At 40.8% G+C, this 24,816-nt stretch overlaps 1 protein-coding gene across 1 annotated transcript; it reads left to right on the top strand.

The window, feature by feature from the left end:
- The first annotated feature begins 832 nt into the window (after positions 1–832).
- LOC104317915 (phospholipid scramblase family member 5) lies at positions 833–16,828 on the top strand. Its single transcript, XM_009918956.2, has 10 exons — positions 833–886; positions 3,894–4,176; positions 4,779–5,004; positions 7,570–7,721; positions 12,198–12,240; positions 13,088–13,308; positions 14,298–14,459; positions 15,477–15,638; positions 16,553–16,631; positions 16,718–16,828. The coding sequence occupies exons 3-9, from the start codon at positions 4,992–4,994 to the stop codon at positions 16,589–16,591; spliced, it is 792 nt and encodes a 263-aa protein (XP_009917258.1). The 5' UTR covers positions 833–886; positions 3,894–4,176; positions 4,779–4,991; the 3' UTR covers positions 16,592–16,631; positions 16,718–16,828.
- The last annotated feature ends 7,988 nt before the right edge of the window (positions 16,829–24,816 follow it).

Here is a 24,816-nt window from a genome sequence, read left to right as displayed (position 1 = left end):
TTAATATGATTCAATCGAAATATTTGGGTTTGGGGTAGAATTCACTATTTTGGACTAATAATTTCATGCAGCTGTTTCAGAACTTCTAGGAAAGCAGAATGTGCATGAGGCAGTGCTCACCAGCAGTGCCTACAGCCCCCCTGTGTGTTGTATTTTCATGAGAACAAGACTTTACAGGTGATTTAAAAATAAATAAATAAATAAAACCCCACCACAACCACCCTCCCCCCCCCAAAAACCCCTGACAGAACTAAAACCAAAACACCTCCTCCCCCCAAATCAACCAACCAAACAACCCCCCCGCAAAGCCTTCTCCATCTACTGTGTCAAAATTGGGTATAGAAACTGGTTTACGAATTTCCAGTTGATTGGTCTATTTTGCTGACGACTATATTTAGGCTCTGACCCATATCAATACTTGCTAGGGGTAGCATTAAAATTTCTGATACACATTGAGTACTCATGGACCATTTCTAAATACAAGTGCTTGAAAGTTTTCTTTCTTGATCTTTCCTTACACGATCATTTTAAAATTGCTCTTTTGATCCCATTTCTCCCAGTTCAGTTAAATGCAAAATAAAGTCAGATTGCTGAACAGTTGTTATTTTAAAGGTTGTATTTTTCTATTAATTCATGCACAACAGTCACCTTGTGGAATAGCAATGGTAAACCTACCATCGACAGACAAACGAGCGAAGCCTGTTCCGTAGCCCGGTGTGCGATATGTGTGCTGTCAGCAGGGAGTTGACTGGTGAGCCAGCCGGTCAGCGCTGCCGATGCTGGGATGCTGGCTGCAGTATTTCAACACGACTGCAGATGTCTTTGGAGGGGAGGAGTTACTGTAGACACGAGCTGAAGCAAGGCGCCTCACAAACCAAAGTTCAAGGTGAGATCCATACTAGATGGTAGCTGATTTAAGAAATTGATTTTTTTTTTTCTTCCAGTGCAGAAAGGAATACTGGGTAAAAATATGTAACCTGGAGCTTCTTATTGCACAGGGTCATAGTCTGATACTTACGCTCACAGTCAGCATTTCTCCCTGTACTAAAGGCAAGTCTAGGAAAGGGAAGAAGGCTATATAATTTCCTATTAAAAAATTGACAATAGCAATGCATTTTAAAGCTGGTTACAATTGATATTTTGAGGAAAGGAAATTTAAAATGGAAAAAGGGCGTCTGTGACCACCCCTCTTAGCAGCAGGGAAGCTCAGTCATTGCTGGGTGAGGTTTTGGGTGCCTTTCATGATGCCTGCGTGCTCTCCTTAACCTGCCTGCTGGACAGAACAACGCAGCCCTGGCTGCTTGGACCTCAGTAAGAGCAGGTGGGGAGGAGCTGAGCAATCTTGCCTGAGCTTGTCTAGACTGTGGGAACAAGGGAAGAGGCAGTTCCTGCTTACCTGGGGAAGCTGGTAGTGATAGAGTGGGGAAAGGGCAGTGTCATCTTTTCCCTGCCGAGTACAACGGCAAATATCTTGCGCCAGGTTTACAGGGAGGTTTTCTGAGCAGCAGGGAGCAGGGAAAGAAATCAAACAGCTTTTCCTAATACTTTGAATTTTGTTGCTGTCTCCTCTTTTTCTCTTGGCACCTCTGACCACTAGTGAAGGTGGTTTTTGTGAAACCGTTGGCAAACTCCAGCTGTGGTGCCTGTAGAAAATAGAAGAGTGATTAGGCTCTGGAAAAGCAGCACCTATGCTGAGCCATATGGTATCTTTGCTCTATTGATCCACCTGGTTGACTATTACTATATGCTTTCTGGAGGAAAATCTGTGTTTTGGCTCTGTGCTCTGTGGGACAATGATGTCTTAGTCCACGGATAGGTTTCCTGCAGGCTGCAGTAGTTTGTGTAATAACCATTAACTGCAGTGGTGTTTGTACATCAGCTTAGTGGGGATAGATCCCCGTGCTTTTGGAGAAATGCTAGTTATAGAAAAGATGCAATGTAACTTTTCTTTAAGGAAAAAAGGAAGGTTCTGGTTGTGTAACCTCCTCCAGCCAAGAACTGCTTGCCCTGATCTGAATAGTCTCATTGATTTTAATGAATCCATGCTAGCTTGCGCCTTCTGAGGATTTGCCCATAAATTTTTATAAGCTTTACAGCACAGGATGGAACAATTGTATTTTACAGGTAGAGGGAATACGTGTACGCACGCTCAGTTTCTTTTTTTTTTTTTTTTTAAACACCTGTAAATGTGTTGCAGATGTCCAGCACTTTCATACAGAGGAAGGAAGTATACTCTATTTTAGTGCTCAGACTCCTAACAATAGAGTAAATGTAGACAGTGATCCCCTGGAGCCTTCTGCAAGGGGCAAAGGCAGCGAGCTTGGTGTCTTGGCAGATTTGCCCTTTGGGTGCTGCTGCTTTGCTTCCTGAAGTCCTTAGGACTTTGCTAGAAATAGCTATACACAATGCTTTAAATATTTGTCCTGATTTCTTGAGTAGTTTTTCCTCTGCTTTTCTAAATAGCACCAAAGTATGGCTGCATTTGTGCCTGGATAAATATGATTAAGCCTTGTGTTCCTGAAGTCCTTAGTAAGGCTGCTTTTAATCACAGCTGGAGCAGATTTGACCGGTATGTGAGTATTTATTAAAAAAAAAGAAAAAAAAAAGTCAAAAGTTCAGATTAAAAAAATTATTAAATACATAGCTTTACTTGTCAGGACCTATGCCAATGCAAGGCTAACATTTACAACTCCTGCAGAAATCTATTGATATGATCTACTAAAATTATTGCTTCAGAATAAAACAGTAAGAATAGGATAAGAGGGGCCATTGTAAAAGATAGGGAGATGTGTGAAAGAAACGGAAAAACATAAAATGTACTTTAAGCCAAGTTTTATATCTTTCTATTACCTATTTACTGCAATTTTGTAAATAATGCCAGAAAGTTAGTTCTTTGGGGTAGAACTGCTTGAGGGAAATGTTTCTCCCATGAGCGGTCTGATAATGAAACCTGGCTCCTGCAGATGGGTGGACCTGCCTGTGCCACTGCGGCGGCTCTTGCCTGGGAGCCCGTGCCACGGAGCCAGCAGCTCCCAGCACAGCCAGGCTGTCCTGTCCCAGGGCCCGCAAACGCTGCGGGAATGACTGGGACTCGTCCCTTGTTACAGGTACTGAGTACAGCACAGACGAGCTGCGTTGGTGTCCGTGTGCTCTTCCAGGTCGGCAAGCGAGCTGCTTGGACTTCTCATAACTGCTTTTTAAAAGTCTGAAATGTTTGAAATGTCTGCTTTCAGCATATTTTTTTTTAGTGTGTTTTGGCTATTTTAGGCACTTTTCTTAATGTACTGCATTTGCTTTATGTTTTGACAGGATTACTGGGATTTTTTTTGGTTTGGTTTTCTGGGAGGTAAAGTAAGTCTTTATTCATTTTTAAAAGTAGATGACTGCCACCTCATCTGAGTTTTTGTCTGTCATTTTCAAAGTTACGTTTACTGTATTTATCCAGAGCTTTCCCTCTCCTTTTTTCTTCTTTGTTTAGCCTTTGTGTCTAGTCTCCAGGTTAGATCCTCTGTTCCAAAGCAGCACATCTTTGACAGGGAGAAAGGAAGCAAAAACTTTCAGTCATTCTTAATCTTTATTTCCGGTGATGTCAAACTTCTTCCCAGTCCCAAAGGATTTGTTTAGTGCCCATTTTTCAGCAACCAAAGTTTTTGTCTGTGGGCTGCCCTCTCCCTTCACCCGGTGTTTCCGGAGGGGTGCAGCAGGGACCGGCTGCTGGGCTGGGCTGTGCTGCCACCGCACCCAGGGACTTCTCAAGCAGACAACGATACACTGCTGGGAAGTTTCGCATAGCCAAATTTTCACATGTTCCATAGGTAGACCTGAGGCCCTTGCATTTACTAATATAGTCAATAAAAATCAGCTTCCATATAATTTGTGTGGGGTTTTTTTAGGAGGGGTTTTCTGTATTCTTCCTTCAGAGAATCCTCATCAGCATCTTCCTGAACTGTAAACTCTGGAATTAAATCTGCTCAAACATGCTCCTACAGACCATTTCAAACCAGTAGGACTTGCAGTAGCAGAGCAGAAAGGGGTCCCCAACACCTCACTCGGCTCCGCTGGGCTCTGTGCATAAGCTCTGCCATTTTTGCAGCCATGCATCATATCTGTCTGCAGATAGCATGTGCGTGATGATCTCCATGGCGACTTGGGCACTTGAGGCAGAAATATGAGCTGGTAAGTCAAGGTTACTCTCCCTCCTCCTCCTCCTTTCCTCCCAGTGCAATGCAGGTGATTACATGTGTTATGTTTTGGTATGGACAGTGCTTGTCTGGAGCAAAGCACAGCCAGTCTGTTTTAATTCTCCAAATCCAGTTTAAACACCTCACACAGATCAGGAGAGCCCTGCATGTGGCGGGGGGGCGGGGGGTGGTGGTGGTACAGGGTCATTTTCTGGGTCTGGGTGCAGGCATGACACCCGTTGTAGGGGAGGCTGATACTACGCAGATGGAATACGGTGAGAAATCCAAGATAGCTTTTCCTGCTCTGTGCGCAGGGAATGTTGACTGGGGGCCAGCAGTAGGGAAATGCAGGTAATTAGCTCCTCTGTCTTTACTGGATACCCTAAAGAAACAGAAACATAAATATTGAATTATAAAGATAGAATTTGTGTAGTCTCAGAATATATACATACATTATAAAGCAGAATTTTAGGTCTAATGTGTTCAGTTAGCCAGTGAGTACATTGAAGTTTTGCCTTTTTGTATTCACAAAACACTTTTTCCTCCTTCCATTGGTGCAAACGACTTGAAATGAATAATATTTTTCTTGTTTGTTAGCAGCATCTCCCCCTGTTGTCCATCGACATAAAATGCAGTGTTCTGGAACATGAGAAAGGCAATACATTTCCTCCAGTTCTTTGTAAGCTGATATGAAGTAGACAGACACCTTCTGAAGTTTTGTGCATGCTGTGCTCTTTTTTTCTTCGCTGCAACAAGAAAAGCCTTTTCTTTTAACCTGGCTTCCTTTGAAGAAGTAACTCAGGAAGCTTCATGGCCTCTCAAGGTAAGTGCATCTATAGTCTGTATTTTTAGATCATGTTTACAGAAAACTACAGTCTTGTATGTTTCCAGCAATCAGCATCTGATGAAATGAGAGTTTCAGGCTAAAACCACATCAGCCAAAGCACAGTTGTTTTGGCTTCCTTTAATTTTTCAGCATTCAAGAGGTTCCTAAGGAGACTAAAATCTATACTAGAATGTTATTTGAATAAAATATGTTATAAAACGTTAGCATCTGCATTCAATCAGTAAATTTACTGTTTGTATCTTTGTGTTTAAACCTGTAGGTACAGAATACGTGGGAAGGGTAGGTACTGAGCCAAGGGTACCACTATTTTTGCACACTTCTTTCCTATTTCACTTCGAAAATACCAAATCAGCAAATGCTTTTCACTTTCAAAACTGGCCAGAGTCCTGATAACCATGTAGGAAAAAACAAATAGCTGAAGAATAACTGAATTTAATCAGATTACTCCTACTTGGGTTCGTCTTTGTCATGTATTGTCTTTTAGCAGCAGCCGGTTGGGTACTCAGGGCTATAGGCAAACATTGCAGCAAGCTGATCTAACCAGCCTTCTAAAATAATTTTTTCTGTGCTTTCAAATACTTAAACTAAGCAGAAGGACACAAATCTGTTTTTTTCTTAACATGAATGCAACTCTATGGAGGTCACCCTGTTGTGTAGTACAGAGGCAAATGTTGGCCCAGGGAGTTTCAGCAATGTCTATTTATGTTTGCTAAATGTTTACTGCTCTTTGTTGCCCCCCAAATACTCAAGACATTCTTCATTTACAGCACTAAAAGGTATACAGCAGCAAGGAGGTATTACAGCATTGTTGTACTCCTGCAATTTACTTTTTTTTTTTTTTATTTTGCTTATCTTTAGCCATACAGAAGAGATCTGGTTTTGTATATTTTTAATGCATACTTAACAGAAGGAGCAAAATAGTAATGTTGTGTAATATGGTTTTCATAATGAAGGAACTTGATAATATACTTCTTTTAGGGACAAGTAACTCTACAAATTATGTTGGTGCAGAATGCTCACTGTATCGTACAATAACTTTTAAGTTTTCCCATACCATAAATGATATGGGAAACATCCACAAAAATAGACAGTGTCAGAGTAGCTCGGATTGTCATCAATATTTAATGTATTTACTGTCTGATTTTCGTATAGCTTAAAATTTGACAGGTAGAACTGCAATTTGTTGTCTTTTTTTCTCTTTATTATTCAAGAATAACACTAACACTCGGCCACTTCCTGACATTTCATGTAACAACAAGTTACGGCAGTAACAGAACCCTGTGAGGTAAAATGATGCAGAAGAGCATATAAAATATTTATTACCCAGTTATACATTTTTAAAACCCAGCTACAAATTCAAAGGGGTTACTTCTTCTTCCTGTGGTCTCAGACTTTGAAAGAAAGCAGCGGCTGCAAAGAAAAATTAAGATCAAAATATGATTAAACGATGAATCAGGCACAGTGAGTTCAAGTAATGCTAAAGGATCTCATTTAAACCCACAACAGCAGAAGAGAGCTTCAGACTCAGAGCCAAAATTCCTTCTGGACCTCAAACCCCATCGTGTCTAAGTATTGTCACACATTAGATAAAAATGATCAGTTTGGGGACTGCTTTACCGCTGAAGCACAGGGGCTCAACTGAACACAAGGATTTGCCATTTATATGCGGAGAGCTTCAGCTTGCTCTTTCTCATTCCGGCAGAGCCAGTGTTACTGAAGGCTGTGGAAAGATGCTCGTAGTAAAACCAGTGGGAGTTTGTTGAGAATCAAATGGCTAAGGTGATCGCTGCGCTGTGGGAGACGGTGCCTGTGCGTATGAAGGGGGGTGGGCATACAGGTGCCTGTAAGAGTAAATACTCTTGTTACCTTTACAGCACTAGCCAAGGTAACCATCATTGTGTCCTGAAGGATGTGTTTGCAATAGCAAACCAGGAAACACAGCTTAATGATATCTGATCTTTTCATTAAGATAATAATGAATAATAGACTGTAAGAGGCTGTGTAGACTTTGATACCAGGGTTGTAACATCCAGCCTGGAGAACCTGAGATCCCTGAAAAGGTTATCTCTAATTTAGAGAAAATATGCGTGCCCTCAAGATGCTAGAAAGCATCTTGCTAGAAGCAAGCCCTCAGCAGTTTGGTGTACACCAGCATGCAGGGCAGCTCACGGGGAGCAGGGCTGAGCAGCTCGTGCTGAGGAGCTTGTGGCCACCCTGTGTGTGAGCCCAGACCAGCTCCAGCCCTGTCACACAGGCTGAGTGCTCACAAGCTGTCACAGCGGATTAGGCGCCCTCCAAGACCACGTCTCATGGTTTAGTTTCATCTACAGGGATTCCACTTTGTGTCCCCTAAGACTGCTTTATAAAGTGAACCAGAGCGCTCGAAGTGTGGGACCATCAGGAGATTTGTTTCAGATCCTCACTCATGATCTGAATGTGACAGGCAGAATGTGACATTTTTGTTCCAGTTTTGATCCAAGCAGCTAGCTGCTGTTTGGCCCTGTTAATTTCTGGGGGTTTGTTTTCCTTCTTTTCCTGCAGAATCTCAGGGACAAACCAACCCAATCTTTAAGGATTACCTCCCTGGTTCTTCTGACCTTCCTGAACAGAATAAGCCTGTTGAACCAACAAGTCTCTGGAAGCAAACATCACACGCTCATAACTTGCCACCTGGTCTGGAGTACCTGAGCCAGGTCCTGAATCTTTCCAAATGTTAGAATTGTTTTTTTTTTCCTCATAGACTTCTTTGATACCTTGGGGGATGGGGTGGTTTGGGTTTTTTTCCTGGGGGAGGGGCAGATGGAGATGGAGAGGCTTTTTTGTTGTTTGATATTACTATGAAATAAGAAGCATAGGGATGACAAGCCCTTTCTTCACTGCTGCCATTCATTTTTATAGAAATCCATTTGTTGTGCATGCAGCTCTCCTTGCACCAAAGCCATGGTTTTCTTCCCTCTAGGACTTTTTCTAGGTCACAGTATTACCCCTGTCATTGTCCCCTCAGTTTCCTTCCAGTTCCTTAAGAGCTCACCCTCAGGGAAATGGCTATCAAACTCCAGCTGGCCTCAAAAAGACTAAAACAGGCAGTGTGTGAAGGAATTGTCACCTCCTTATAACCCATTCTTTGAGGAACACGAAGGTCTTCTGAGCAAACTCCTTCTGCCAAGGACAGTGCTCTCTAGGTTAGAGGTAAGGTCCTGGGGAGGCAAGCTCCCAAGGAGACAACTTGGTAAGCGTAGGCTTGGGTGGCCACACACCCCCTCCCACTCTGTGTTGGGTCGTGGGGCAGGAAAGCGCTAGTGCCTGAGAGAGGGAAATGCCTGGAAAAAGAAGTGGGCAAGTTGGTCACAGGCAGGGGAGGGAAAGGGAATGCTGAAGTTTTCTCCGTCTTACTGCTTCACGTGTGGCTGTCCGTCTTGCTCTGTGAAACCTCTCAGCTCCTGGAGCTCAGACCAGTGATGGTCTGCAGCTCTGCTCCAGAAGTTTCACCTCTTCCTGCATTTTTTTACTGGGAGGGTCACTCCCTGCTACCGCTTTGACACTGACTCCAGTTTGCATTTCACATGGGGCTGGATTCTGCCACTCTCATATATGCTGAGTAACATGTCATATACCCTGCCAGCTATGGGCAGGGACAGAATCAGGCCCCCAGTGTTGTCAGGTTGTGATTCTGGTACATACGCTTCTGCTGTGTTTGTATTTTGGTGATGCTGGGAAACTTTTAGTTCGCTCGAGGTCTGTATTTTAGATAGGAGTTTCCGGTAGTTTCGTACAGAAGCAGGAACTGAATGCATTTTATATTTGGAGCTCAGTTACCTAGATAGCTAATGAAACTGAGATGCACTTCAGAAACAATCTTTCATGTGGAGTTATGATTTTCATTTCATGGTGCCCATGCACAAAATGATATGTGTTGTCAATTACATGAGCATTTGCTCACAGACTGTGGGAGCTAGGTTTTTCAGTCTAAAAGTGATTGTAATAGTAAATATTTGGCAGGTTACATATTCAGTCTCGTGTACAAACATGAATTATGCCTCAGATTTACCTATACAATGTGGGCAAGCAAATTCTGTTACTCCATTTTATAGAAGCTTTATATCTGACATAAAGACAAAAGAGCAAGTCGCTGTCAGAACTATAACTAGAACGCAAGACCTCACTCATGCTTGTTCTCAGCCCAATAACCATGTGTCTGTGCTGCAGCCCTCGCTAATTATTCTCAATTTTCTCTGCAGTCTGAAAAGTGGAAAGCATGTGTGCAATGCTGATTATTGGCATATACCCACAGCTAGAGTTTCCGTGTGTTGCAGAACATTTTGGTGAGCGATGCTGAAGTCATACTGTTTGTGTGACTAATGAAACAAGCTCATACAGGATAGATTGGAGCAGAAAGGAGATCCAACCAGCAGGGAAAGGGCTGCCTGCAGAATGAGTGTGGGATTCACAGCTGCCAGGGTGTTCCCTTGGGATTTATCCTGATGGACTAAGAGATTTTCACATAATGAAATTCTCAAATGAAGATGTTTCTAGCAGAACTGGGTATTGTTGATGCCATTGGGAAGACTGGAATACTGTGTATCCTTCTGGTTGTGTGTATATTGGGGAAAGGTGGGTCCAAATTGAAACAGGCACAGACAAGTGTTACTGGAAGGACGTGGGGAATAGAGAACCTGTTTTAAAACAAGCCTGCAAGTGTTTCATCTTTAGACTGAAGAAACGCTACCAGAGAGGGAACCGTGACAGAGTACCTAGAGAGTAAGCAACCTGTGGGACAGACAGACATTTAATTTATAGGATTATATTACCGGAAGAAAGATTATATAGAAAATGGTTGTGAATAAATACAGGAAAACAAATAGAAATGAGGTTCTGGGATTATCTCCAGCAGGAGTGGGGAAGATAGATAGATAGATTTGAGAAAGCTGAATATATTTCTCAATAAGACCATGATGTGTTTGACTCTGAAACAAGGATCCAAATTTAGTGAATCTCAAAGAGATCCCTACAGTCTCATTCTAAACAGCAACTTAGGGACACAGCATATAGTGTTGGATGACAGGAAAAGAAAATATCTATCCTGTACATTAAGGCCAGACAGCAATATTTCACCCTGCAAATACAAACCCAGAATCAGTCAGGCTGAGGAGCGATTCACTCAGCTGTTCAAGGTGCACCAGAGAAGGGCAATAAACTGCTTCTGCCTTGGCAAATGGATACCACACTTTCTATAACTATCACAGAATTGACACTCTTTAAACAACTTCCTATGAAAAAAGTTACCCAAACCTCATTAGTATCTTCCAGATCACAGCCATAGTTTGAGGAATTGTCCAGCGTCCATCACAAAAATCGAAGGAAACTTTTACCATAGCAGGAACAGACAGATGAGACCTCAGAGAAGAATTTTCCAAGTAGCTCAACAGCATGTTGTGCCACCATTCAGGCTTAGCCAATTTTGTAAAAAGCGTCTTAGTTTAGACTTGGTTAGACCGATCACATGTAAATTTAATGCCCACAAAACTGAATACTGAGAATTAGATGTGTATAAGGAATTTTAACATTTCTGAGCTCAGGAGGACTCAGACCCTTGTGTAAACCAAAGGGCTTTAGATGCTTTCAAATGCAAGTGCAGAATTCCCTTAATCCACAAGTGCCCCAATAAAATAGCTGCCTTGCAGAAATCAGTGAAAGGCAAAACAAGCCTAACAAGTGGTACAGCCACGTTGTCTCAACACTGTTCATACACTGTTCAGAATAAATCAACACACAGACCAAAATCACTCAAAGCTTTTAACAGTTCAGGCACATTAACTTTCTTTCCCCTGTGAAAGTCTATGTGGGGCAAAGAAATCCATATTAAAATCAATTTTTAAATATTAAAGTAGCCCTACCATTTTTAACTTGTTTATTCTTTTTTCATCAGCAGAGCACTTCCCATGAGCTCCAAGAGTTCACTTCTCTCATGAAACCTAAACAACAAACAGCAAAGATTCTTGGGAGAAAATTTTTAAGTCCAAATATTTTTTATTATTTCAATTACTGGCATGCACATTTCAGAGATTAATGAAAGGGATAAAGAAGTTTCTCTTTTACTAGCTTTTCTTTGCAGCCTGAACTAGCTGCAGGAGATGACTAGAATTGACAAATGGCTGCAACAGTTTGAATACGTACCAGGCAAGATTTATCAATTGTAAAATATACAGACGCTGAAGAGCTGTGACATGCTGGTCTCAGAAGGTTGCTGTGTGCTTTCTGTCTGCAGCTGTGAGTAATGTCAATATCCTGTACCAAGCGTTTGCCCATCAGGAATTTAAGGAAAAGAGATTAGCAAAGCCTAAACTATCACATAAAACAGGCATAAAAAGTCACATAAAACTGAAAGGTAGGCTGAAATTAAGTCTTGCTGGTTTTATAATACTAGTGACTGTTCTCTAAAAAAGAATAATGTTAGAGGGATGATAAGCACAGCAAAGCTGGGTATCATGGCAAATGTTTTTTCTCCTGCATTTGTAATCAGCTCACAGGGGAAAGCAGTTTCAGCTAGCCGAGGGTTTCTCTGGGGAGCTGTTGTTTTGCTCATTCTGGCACCCTGGCATGACCGTTTGCCAGATTTAGGGTGCAGAACTCCTGGTGCGTGAGATCAGAGTGTTAAAGCTCGCGTGTGCCGTCGCTGGCATCGCCCAATTGCCTTGCTGGGCTGCTCCAGTGGGCCCCTTTGGGATGTGGCTACAGCACGTTTTGAGCTTCAGCCCAAACTCATTCCCTCCTGCACCACCATGGTGCCCAGCACTAACCTTGGCTTTGGGGAAAGGGTCTTCCACTCTGCCAAGACCAGGAGGGAGGAACAGGAATGAGAAGTGGCTCCTGCTTCTCACATACATCTTTCCATTGCTGTTGTCTTCCTCATTCCCCCAGTGAAGATTATTCTTCTTCAAACATGCAGGTGAATTACATGACCACAGCACCCAATGTCACACTCTTCAGTCATCATTTCAAAGAGATGTCTAAAGTGTGACTTGAGATAGCCCTTAGGCACCCAGCTTGTGCACCTCTGGAAGGAAAGAAATCCTAATAACAGGAACATAAACACTAAAAATAGGCAGGTAATTACTGGCAGCCCCAGACCTTTCCAACACTCACCATCTTGTTTATTTTTTTTTAAACAGCTGGACCGGATAATTATTCATCAGCAAGTGGATCTTCTTGAAGGTATGTGTGATCCTTGTTGCTCTTTGACAGTGCTGGTACACAGATGTCTCCAAAAGGCTTCCAAGTCTTGCCCCCACCTTGCTGAAGTCATTGCGAAGCCTCCTGCTGACCTTGCATCAAGGCCTGTAATGTGATGTTAGATTGGTGAAAGCCCACTTTCTTTATGCCTGTTCTGCAGCAACCCAATGAGGAGAGAAAGATTATAGTGAGCAATCTCTACACCAGTCCTAAATTCTGTCCTTCAGACACCTCCCTCTCAAAGTTATTAAAGTTTAACCATCTTTCCAATCCATGGAAAAGTTTATTGTCTTTAACAATGATTAACGTGCTGTGAGAAACAAAGCAAATAAAGAAAGGAAGGTCAGAAGGCACAAAATGAAGCATAAGAGTTTCTATTTACATCGTTCCTCAGAATTTCAAAGTACTGAACAAGTATTAAATTCTGCAAGTAAAATGTTTTTTAATGCATTTCTCTCATTCAAAATGTTTTTGGCCTGATTCTTGGATACCTCGCTGGGTGAAAGTTTTGTCACTGAAGTGGGACAGCATCATATTGTTACTTTTCACAGATGATCAAGTAAGAAAAAGCCCAAACCAAAACTCAGGATCTGAATTCTGTTTTGTAATATGTACTTTAGTGTACAGCAAATCAAAGTCTTTGAACTAAAAGTTCCTTCAAAATACAGACCTGACATTATTATTTCCTTATAATTGTGTATTTTCTTTGTGTCATTCTTTCAAAACAATTTTTTAAACAGTCTTTGTTCCATAGGTTTTTAGAATATATGCTGATACATATATACTAACATTATACTAAGGCAATGCTCTACTTGTTTTGCTTTGTTAGCCATACTTGGCACAGAGACCTCCAGCAAATACGAGATAAAAAACCATTTGGGACAAAGAGTTTACTTTGCAGTAGAAGAAAATGATTGCTTTGATCGTAACTTGTGTTCGCCTATAAGGTCTTTCACCATAAGGATTGCTGATAACATGGGCCGAGAAGTGATTACAGTGAACAGACCCTTGAGATGCAACAGCTGCTGGTTCCCCTGCTTCCTGCAAGAGGTGAGTGAATCCTAACTGCCTTTTGTCCGAGCATCTCGCTGTATGTGCACAGCATTAATGAAGCCTCGTGCAACCTCTGCGGGGATGGCAGGAAGGAATTCGCACCCACCTCTCAGCCTGGAGGACTGCGTGGAGACCTTCGTTTAGAAGTAACTATTGCTAAACGAGGCCCTTTTGTGAGTTACATTGCCAGCATGGCTCCTCCCTTCCATGGGACCTTACTTTCCTTACATCTCAAATAAAGCTTTTGTGCCTGATGATACAGAAGTCTCTCCAGTCGGGTGACACCCCAAAACACTGCTTGCCCTGACACAGACCAAGGTCTGTTAATGCTACAGATGGAAATCACCCACTGTCCTCCCGAGTGTGGAGGAGCCCCGGAGGCCATTAGTGCATGTGGGGACCACTGGGAAGCAGCTCGCCGAGGAGGCCGATGCTTTGCTTCGTGGCTCTGCCTCTTCGAGGCCATATATCTCTGGAAAATTGCAGAACTTGGAAATAAGCTGCTTTGAGTGAAAAATGCAGATCCTGTAGAGTATCAGATCTTTTCTCCTTATTTGTGACTCTCCTTTATTCAGACATCTTTCTTGTTTTATGAAAATGTTTTATAGGTTAACTCATCTACCTACTTTCTCAGTACTGCATCAGGGTTTTAAAAAAACCAGGTCCTTTGGTAGCATAGCTACTGTATAAAAAAGGTTATAGGATACTCAACTGATTACAATAACAAAAACTTTTCACAGCATATGGCTTTTATCAAATCTTAAGATCTTAGCCTCTGGTGCAGCTTTTGAGCTTCATATTGTCCACTATATTTAAAAACACCATTAGACAGCCTTGTAATATCCTGTTCACAGTTTGGTAAAATTATATATAATTATATTCAATAAATAAATATTTTGTCGTTATATAAACAATACACTATTATGGAAAAATGTACTAATATAAAATTAGTTTATAAGATTTTTTTGTTTTCTTTTGTTTGCTAGTTAGAAGTTCAGTCCCCACCAGGTACAATAGCTGGGTATGTTGTACAGAACTGGGACCCCTTTCTGCCAAAGTTTACTATACAGAATGAAAGTAAAGAAGATGTACTAAAAATAATTGGCCCGTATGCAACCTGTGGCTGTTTTGAAGATGTTGACTTTGAGGTACGTTTCCTACTGCTTTGAATAAATTTCTCACTCAAAAATCCTCTTATTCTACCCTTAAAAATATTAGGTACGTTGCTATAATTATGGAACAGAAGAACAACAATGTGCATTGGAGTTCCTGACTTGTACTCTCAGATACCTACAGAAGTTTTCTGGACAGGAGTGACAATTCCTTGAAGGAAAGAAACATGTCGCTAAGTGAAGTCCTGGTCCTCTGCAGTCCATGAGCAGTAAACCATTGATTTTGATAGGCTCAGGCTTTCATACCACATGCATTCACCGTTACCTGACACATGGTCCCTTGCAGCCTGTGGCATTCAATCTGCTGCCTTCATTACTCTCAGACTGAGAACCATGGGCAGGATTACTGCCCAATATGTCTACATCCATTTGACAGCGTTGATCAGGAGAAAAATAATTCTGAGGAGCCATTGAGATATTTCAGGGATGAGAGGGAGAATGGGAGATGCTTAAAAAAACCCTGGGCAGAGTTTTGTGATGTGAACAAAGCACTTTGCCTTAGTTAAGGAATTGTAAAAGAGCTTCTGTGTTGATCAACTTGTTAGCCAAATCAGAAGACTTCAGGGGGTACTGCCCAAAATTTCAGTATACTCTGAGAAACATGCAGATGGCTACATAATTGAGACCATATCTGTCAGTCGTAGGGGACAGCAGTCCATAGCAATGGTACTGCTGTGACTTGGAGCATATCAGAAACACAAGACAGGAAAAAAAAAATCATTGTTGAAGAAGAGCAAAAGTGGTATAAATGTTCACAATTGCTTTCCTCCCCTTTTCTGCCAGCTCTAAAGATGCTGATGTTTCCAAACTTGAGACCCTTTCTTGTGTGCCACTCCTAAAGGCATATCTGACACTAATAGAGCATCTCAATGATAAGAATAAAAGAAGAACCTGACAACTATAGCATACTCTGTGTGGCAGGGCACAGTCATTAATTCTGTGGAGATATAATTTACTTACATTTAGGTGTATTCCTGTTTTTTATTCGTGCAGGTGAAAGCTCTCAATGAGATGTCAACGATTGGCAAAATTTCCAAGTACTGGTCTGGATTTGTAAACAATGTCTTTACCAACACCGCCAACTTTGGGATCCAGGTCCCTGTAGATCTTGATGTGAGAATCAAGGCAGTAATGATTGGTGCTTGTTTCCTCATTGTAAGTACGCAAAACCAAGAGGCAGACCTATAGAGGCGGGCAGACTGGGCCTTTACTATCAGCTGTGATCCTACAAAGGCATAAGTGGAGTAGAAAGCCAAACCTACTACCTAAAAGAGAAATTAACTGAAAACCTTTTAATTTTTATGGCTGCTTTTGGTTTTTATTTACTGAGCATCTTTAGGTTCCTAAATTTTTGTTTATTAAACTGTTTAAATAGTATCCCACCTGTAGTTCAATGTCTTGCATGGCAGGATCAAATACCAACATACATGTCGAACTTAGCAAACTCCCCCAAATCCCTTATCCATTGTGTTTGAATGGGCGTACGAACCAGAACAACAGTTCTGTTATTTCTAACGGTAATTTCAAACCGTGAGTGTCACTTCAATAGTTCTGTCGAGTGTTGCATGTAAGACTTCAAGTCATATAAAATTTCCTAAAAAATTCCCTTGTGAAGATAATCGTAAGGTGAGAATTATATGAAAAGGAGAATACTCACTGCTAGGGGTAAGGATGAAGTTAAGAAGCATGTTTCCTAGAATTACAAATTGATATTTGCTGTGTACCTCTTTTGCCAACACTAATGGGTTAATATTAATGTGCAATGGTTTCAAAATAATCTGTGATACATCAGAGAATATAGAACAAAAGGACAAAACTATTTCAATTATTTACTGCTTTGCTTTAAAATAGCAACAATTCAGAAATTTTGCTTTTATTAGGAGAGAAATGTAGCTCCCAAAGATTTTTGGATTGTGTCCTCCAAAACTCCTGTTGCTCAGTGGCAGAGTAATAGAAAACGATTGACTAATCTAATTACTTTTTGTAACAAAAGCCTACAAGTAAGACTTTTGATAGTAATTGTTGCATTTTTGTACCTTCAATATTATTCACAGTTTGTTTATTTGTAGGACTTAATGTTCTTTGAAAATTCTTTAGATGGATTATAACAAGATGACAGAAACAATAAAATATGCAGAATGTGTTTCAGTAAGTAAAAATGAACATAAATTGATCTTCTTGCTTTGAAGACTTATACATTAGATACTTTCTAATTCTTTTTCATTTTCTTCCAGAAATCGCTTGAGCTTTGGACATGATTTTGAACTGCACAAATCCTTGTTCCTTATAGGAAAAGATAGGGAGATAGTGATGATGTTTATTAAAATATGTCTCATGTAAATAATAATTTCCCACTTACATTTTATGTGCGTTGTAGCTAAACACATACTTTTCACACAGAGCACCGTTGCTTTGGAACAGTACTATTTTCTTTCTTCTCTTTTGATGTTCCTGCATGGGAAATCATGAAAGATTAGATGAAGGCTTGCAGCGTCACTGATGAAAGGCTATGTTTAGAGAAGCCTTTGATGTTTTGCAAGTCCTGGTACCAGTTACTAACCACATGAGGGTGTGTTCTGGGGGTTTTGCTTTTTCGTAATTTTAGAAGTAATTTTCTGATTTGTTATTTAATTAATAGTAACAAACTGAGATTGAAAGTAACAAACGTCACCCAATGGGAAGTTTAAGATGTTATCTGTTTCAGTGAGTTGAAAGAAAGGAAGTTAAGTTTGCTAGTAAATTAATTTTATGGCAAAGATTTGTTTAATGAGTGGCAGCCAGAAATTAGGCTTCCAGCACTAGACTTCAGAATGTGAGCTATATTCAGAAAATCTGGTCTTCCAGTATTTTTATTGAAGGCAGGCTATAAGGTTTGAGAGGTGGTCCTCTATGTGCTAGAGGCACACAAATCACTTCACTTTGAACTACCCAGTGTTAAGGATTCTTGCTCCCATCCACTCAAGACGTTCCTTAAAAGGTTTGTTCCTCTTTATAATATCTGGTGATTGGTAACTTTTCAGTCAGACTTGCCTGAGAGCAGTCTTTAACAGAATTATTCTTTTCCTTTGGCAAGCTCAGGTATTTTCTATGATAGCATTGTGCAATAGGAGCTTTTTCTATTTCAAATAGCAGTTTTACATAGCTGTTCACTCCTGTAGTCACGCCTCATCATACTGTTCCCAAACATTCCCACCGGCAGGCTTTTACTAATATAAGCTTCCTTTGTAGGAACATCCATGATATATATATGCAAGACAGAAACCAAAACATTTTTGTTGCAAAAATATTCGTCGTATGAACTTGCTTATGCCTCTCTTAACAACTCCAGTGGTCCTTCAAGAAGCAAACAAGTACCGTACAATATTGGTGGTAAAAACAAATCCTGTCATAGTCACTGGTCAAGTTACCAAGAGGAACATTTTACAAATCACCAGGAAAGCTTGATTTTTTTTTTTTTTTAGCGTGAACTAGTAATTCAATTCTTGCAAACAACCAACACATCAACGGAAAGGAGAAGAGATAATGAATAATTCATAAAAATGAAAAAGAGCTATATTTATCAGATGATTAATTCTCAACAAATATTTAGACTAATTTTAAATTAATGTTCATGGATATGAATTCAAACACAGTGAAGTCAGGAAGTTGCAACTAATGTTCCCATAGTGAAATTAACTCAGGAATGCTTATAGATTTAAACAGTATGTTTTAGATTATATACCACACTTAGGTATTTATACAGATTTACATATGTCTTGAAAATAATTGTGGTTAACAAGCTCTGACAATCATCATTATCTGTTAACCATTTCATTACTGGCTCTCGCTGTGATCCTTAGCAGCGCAATCAGGCTGCAATCCGCAGAAGTTACAAACTCAAAGGGAACGAACCATTGCTGTCACCTTTCCCAGGAGGAAGCACCCTGTGAGCTTCGTGGGCAAGAAGCTCCCTCGTGTGGAAATTTATAGTTTTGCAGAAGAATACAGATGACGCCAATTTGCGATTCTCACTAGTTTCACACTGGTGTCATTCTATTAAATTCAGTCCTTTCACTCCTGACTTACTCTAATGCATATTGAGAAAAAGAGCCAGATTTTTATATTGATTTTTCTCTTTAAAACCCTTTGCCATCTTGGACAGAAGTGACTATTATTGTAGCCAACAGTCTTGGGTCTCATATAAACCAAGTACTTGCACTGTTGTTGAGTTACGCGTGTCTGAACCTGTGGCTGAATGCAGTGCCTAGTGAGATCAGCAGGCTTCCCTGCTATTTGCCACTCTTCCTCTGCAATTTCTAGCCTTCTTATGACCCTTAACAAGCCAAAGACGTCTTTGAAGCAAATGTGTCCAACCACCACTGAGGTCAATACAAAATAGGGTCTTATTTACCTGCAGGGCTGAATTTGGCTGTGAGGGTCCACATATATACCTTGTAGGTAAGCAATACATGCGTATATTTTTTTATGTATTGCAACCAGATGATAGTACTGTATTTCTTGCACTTAGTGACTTGCTATTTTGTGTGTTAGTACAACTTTTTTTTTTTTTTTTTTTTGAAGTGTAATTCTTGCATATGTGTATGAGTATGCTCGAATGCCTCCGTTTATACCCAGAGGCAGCTTCTGGGCTGTGCAGGAGCAGCTTCAGTCCCCGGATAAAACAAAGCACTGGGGCTGGGATAGCTCTTGCTGGATAGAACTTCCTCAGCAGCCTGCTTGACCTTGGTCCCAGCCTTCAACATCCTGGTAGAAATTCAGTGCCAGTGCCAGCGCTTCTTCAACTGGAAGCTCCTTCATCTAAACCACTGTTGCCATACGAGGGCAGGTATTCCTCCTCAGCCAAGATGATGGAGTTCTGCATGATGCTACTAAAGAAAAGCTAACACGTACTAAGATTTTTAAAACCTGCAACTCTAACTAGTAACTCTTTCTTATTAATAGCAATGTGTTTCACATTATGGGAGCTGCATATACTCTTTACAAATCTCACCTTTCACAATTCCCCCATGGGCTAGGACTGACTCTCCAAAGGACAGTTCAGGATTCCCCAAATAGGGACAGATACTCTCTAAAGGAGATTCATGTCCTGAGCATCTTCTAGAAAGAAACATGATTGTTCTAATGAAACAGAAATTGTACTTAATCCAGCCAAGCAAACAGTTTCACACTTGATCACTAGCCAAATTGTAAATCTGTGTAGTACATCATTCTTGTGTTCAGTAGATGGCAGCAACAGTTCATTATTACAATATTTAGATTTCCACAGATCACAAGCTGTACCCAGGACGCTGATTAAAGATCAACACACCTTTAACTGCTAATTGATTTCTACCCTTAACTGGAGGATTTTATTTTCTTTGTCTGTTATTAAACCTTTGTCACATGATGTTGGGTTATCTTCATTGTCTGCAACTTACAGCTGAATTATTGGTGACTGATATTTTATGAGATATGGTAGATGCATGGTCAGATCCAGTCTACCACAAAGTGAGATCTTCTGGTCAGCCCAAACCCTATTTTTAGCACCTGGAACATCTACTCCAGCTTCCACAGGTGGACAGAAGAGAAGCCCCAGCCCCAGCATGTTCCCCAGCTTTTGCAGAAACAGAAGGTGCTGTGTCTAAAGGAGTTGCTTTGCAGTGGGCTTCCTAGAAATGTGGAAGGTTTCTATGCGTAAAATAACTTTGCTCCCATGTCACGTCATCACAGTTGATCACTAGGTGCTGTCCTGGGGCAGAAGGATGGAAACCCCCTGTAGTGCTGCAAACCCAGATGACACCAGTACCTGGGAAGGAGCTGGTTTGTCCATGGGAAGATCAGCCGCTTTTTGTAAGAGTGGCAAAGTAACATCTCTGTAAGTGCTGAGATTTTTTGGTTACCTAATAATTTGGTGGATGCACAAGTACTTCTCTTCATAGACTTTGATGTGCATATTGAAAAGATCTCATATTGTTTCAATTGGTTTATTTATTTTAGGATTAGATAAACCTAGAAATCATCCAAAATATAAATTTTCTAATGGAGTTGTCTAAGTGGTACCTGTTTGGGGGGGGGAGGGGGCAATTTCAATTTCCTCCTCCTGACTCTCTTCTTAGTTGTATTGATTTCTTTTCAATTAGAATGATATGGTCTATGTTAGAATGATACATACTAGTTTAATTCAAAGATTAACTTTAGGCTTTTAAATGTGCTTTTTTCTTCCCTAAAAATGGCTCCCTTAGGGGGCAAAAAGACTTTAGTTCTTTAGGGAAAATTACCCCATATCCTGTGAAAGGAGATGATTCCCCCCCCCCCCCGAAATCCTAGATGTTTTTCTAAACTTGATGCCTCGTAGAATAGCTTCCTTAATGCCAAATCATTATTGAAGTACTCTATTAGCACCTGCCATGGGGCAACAGTTTATTCACAATTTGTCAGCATTTTATTACTTCACTCCTCCAAAATGAAGTCAAAGAAAAAAATGTTAAGAGACTAATATCTACCTTTTGGAGTGAGACAGCCCAGATACAACTTTCTCTTGCTTTCTGTATTTGTTAGTATTATGCTTACAAAAGCACACTAACCTTTACAAAAGAAAGGTCAGAAGGACAGAGACTGATGGGTGCTCAGTGACTGTGCCCCCAAAGGGCATTCATTCCTTTATCCCAAATGACAGTGAATTCCTGCCACTGTGATAAGGACACCTGCAGGTGACCTCACGTTGTTGTGTATCTCGTAGATTGCCATTGAAAATTCATCTCAATTCACAACTAGGTCTTGTTCTCCAGTCTCTCCTGCAAAAACAATAGACTTCTCACCCCTATTCTCACTTCCATTTTCTTCTGGCAAAGGAGCGTAAACATAGCCATTACAGCATTGCTGTAGGAATCAGAGTCCTGACCTCATCTCCCCCGATAGCCGCTTGAAAGCTACAGATTTCATATTAAACCTTCTGTATTAATGTACACAGGACTATTCAATCTAATGAATCTCAGGTCTCACTGGTTATTGAACAGGCGCACGGTGAAGTTCATGTTGGTGGGCTCTGTTTCCAGTGTGGAGTCCAGGGGTCTGCTACCAAGCCACGCAGCACTGGTACTTGCACAGCTGGTTTGTCAGTCTTGGTTTTGAAATAAATTTACTGCATTGCACGGATTAAATCTAAGCCCTCCATTTAATATCCTCATTCATGAGGAATAAAATAAGTGAGGCAATCTTGTATAGACTCGAGTTCTGTGCTTTCACAGGCTGCAGGTTCCATTCTGTGTATTTCTTATTACATGGGCTCTGGCACAGAATAGGTCCTAAAATCTGGATATTGGCAAGCAGGTAAGCATGGAGAGTGCTCAAATGCTTAAAGCTAAGTGAGCACTTTGCTCTTACCTCTGAAGAAGCCAGCAGCTCGCAGGTTTAATCCTCGAATAACTGTGTAATAAAAAATGTTGATGAGAACTCCAGAGTTCTCGCATAAAATCCTAATTGTGAGGAAAGTCCCCACTTACTTGAGTGACCTCACTAATTCTGCTACTTGTTTACCTAAAGTAGGAGTACTTTCCGGTAGAGGTTCACAGATTAGGCTCAGTGTGCAATGGAATAAAACAGTATTACGGAAAAGCGCAGGCTGGGCCCCGGTGCGGAGAGGCACGAGGTGTCACCCCGAGAGCCCCGCAGCCCCCCCGAGCCTGCACCTCGGGTACTTGAGGCTGGAAAGTAGGGAAGCACACACCACACGTTTTCCATCTTTAAGTTCCTAGAGGCCGGTCATAGTATCTCTAATAATGTTTTTATTCTGGCAGCTGGGTGAGTATTGAAGGAAAAATCTTGCTGCCAGTCATTTCAACAGGACTCGTTAGCTCGATGTGTTTTTCCACTTTAAGATATTAATTTGAAGGACTTCTTTTGCTCTGTGCTAGCCACATCAGGTAAATGCTATATTTACATTATTGATGTTTTGTATTTAAAACCCAAATGCAACAACAACAAAACCACAAAAACCCCACAAGCTACTGTTGCAGGCATTGCTCTATTGAGAAATATCTGCTTCTATCTAGAAATGACCCTGGACATTTTGTGGGGGTTTTTTTGGTTTTTGGTTTTGGGTTTTTTTTTTGATGAGCACATTTAGAGAAAGAAAATGTCAAAATACTATTTTATTTAAAAAAGAAAAATCCTATTTGCTTTGCAAATCCAGGGGAGAAATTTTGGCTATTACATAGGGTAGTTTGCTGAGTGTATCAGAGTGAAAAAAGATTATTTATTTATTATTTATTTATTTATTTTAGCTTCTCTCCTATCTCTAGTTCCATATAGTTGTAGACTAAGGCTCAGAGCAGCTGGGAATTAAGTAAGAGCCACAAGTGCTGCTTTCTCCAGCCTTCAGTGATGCCCAGCACCAGGGCAACAACACTGCACCTGGAACTGTATGTTTCCCTTGAAAATAAGACTAGGGTTAGACAAGTCCTTACTGGTTGCAATTCAAGACACCTTAAGAAATGTCAGTATTTAAATCAAGAACTAGAGGTGCATTTTAAATGCCTTAGAGTTTGGCACAGTTTAGATTCGATAAATATTTGATTCTGAAACATTTTCTCTTAACAGGGCCTGCCATATGAGAGCAGCATCACTCCAATGCTCTGAAAATGCAACAGCTCAGATAAAAACAACAAGTTTAGTGGCAGCCAGGACAAGCAGGGTTATTACTTAAATTAACAATTTAGTAAATAAATTAATTAAATGGTTTCCTATCAGGAACAGTTTTATCTTTGCCTTTATTGCTGCAGACTATAAAGGGCCTGATATAAAATGGTGTCATCTAATACTAACTCACAGAAAAGTGAAACCCCAACAAGAATTAGGTTGTACAATGTATTTCATCCTTCTTGACATAGTGCTGTGGCTATTGTCCCAGCAAAGTCAATACAGTCCCACAGTTTGATTCCTTTCCTTTCCTAATGGAGTCTAATAGAAAAAGAGATTTTTTTCATTTTGACGATCTGCAAGATGTGTCATTATTGATGTCCTTCATCCACCCGGACACTAATATGGTATTCATCATTGCGATACCAGACCCTTTTTACTCGTTGCTAAAAACACATGCAACATGAAGTGATACTATGCTTGCCAGTGAGGAAAGCTTGAACGGGTGCATTTGCTTCTTGCTTTGCTGGATAACTGCAAGCAGCACATGAGGAAATAACATGAAAATTTTGGGGCAATAGGTGAGGACAAAAGACACAAAAGCTAGGGAGGACTGTAGAGGGAAGTGCCTGAGTAAACAGGGTAGGGTGTGTCTTTGGGAAGGCTTTGTTCAGCAAGAGCAGAGAACCACCAGCTGATAAGCTGACTTGAACGTGCCAGCAAGCGTGACACCAAAATAAAGCTTGTGTATGTCATCCACAAAAACTTCTGTAAGCTAAAACTGTTTGCTTTTAGCTGCAGTGGTTGGAACCAGTGGGACTAGGCATTTTGTCCTGGTATTTGTTTTTTCAACAGAAAAACATTCTCCTCCAATGGGTATATGCGTGTGCCTTCCATAGGCACACCAGCTGGGAGACGGTTACCACAGAGTGGGGTGGTTGAAGGCTGGGACGGGCGGGGGGAACCCTATGTGTGAACTGGCTTCTGACTCACCTGTTTGTGTAAGCAGTCTCACAAAAGGATTTGTCTCCATTCTTTCGGTCTTTTGCTCAGTCCTCTCTTGGCAGTACGGAGCTTGACGTGTTTCAGTGAACGCAGTGTTTTAATTGAACTGTCACCTCCCTGGGTAAGGCCACTGGCCCTGATGTCGGGGAAAGGTTGAGTGATTGGGGAGCTTGGGAAGAGGAAGAGTCGGACTGAGATGAAAACCACAGGGTAACCTGAGCTGAAGGAAAGAGCGAGGGTGTCATGGGAATAAAACAAACAGGAGGTGCAGGAGGGCACAAGGAGAATAAAATATTTCTATCAAAAGTAAATGAATGCTTTCAACTAGCTGTGAAGCCTAATATGGTCTTTACAAATATGTGCTCTGTGGAAAAAGTATGATGGATCTTCATTATAAAATAAACATCTCCGCTGCTGAGCTGTTCAAGCTATAATGCTCTCTTATCTTGTACTTCAGGAATATCACTGATAGAAAATGATTAAGAAGGAAAAATGTTTTAAGAAAAACTGCAGAGATGCAAAATGCATCATGCAGCATTGATGTGCTTCACACAATATATATTTATTACTTCAAATATGTGTTAGATTTTTTTGGTGAACTTTTTACTCTAAATCACTTAACTGTAAAAAAGCTAAAATAGAAGCCTTTCCTGAAGGAGATCTAAACAAAAGAAAAAAACCAACAAACCTGTACAAAAGAGATCAGACTCCT

This window comes from Haliaeetus albicilla, chromosome 9 (genome assembly GCF_947461875.1).
Source record: "Haliaeetus albicilla chromosome 9, bHalAlb1.1, whole genome shotgun sequence".
NCBI lineage: Eukaryota > Metazoa > Chordata > Aves > Accipitriformes > Accipitridae > Haliaeetus > Haliaeetus albicilla.
Note: the sequence above shows the minus strand (reverse complement) of the source record. Positions and strands in the feature narration are given on the sequence as shown.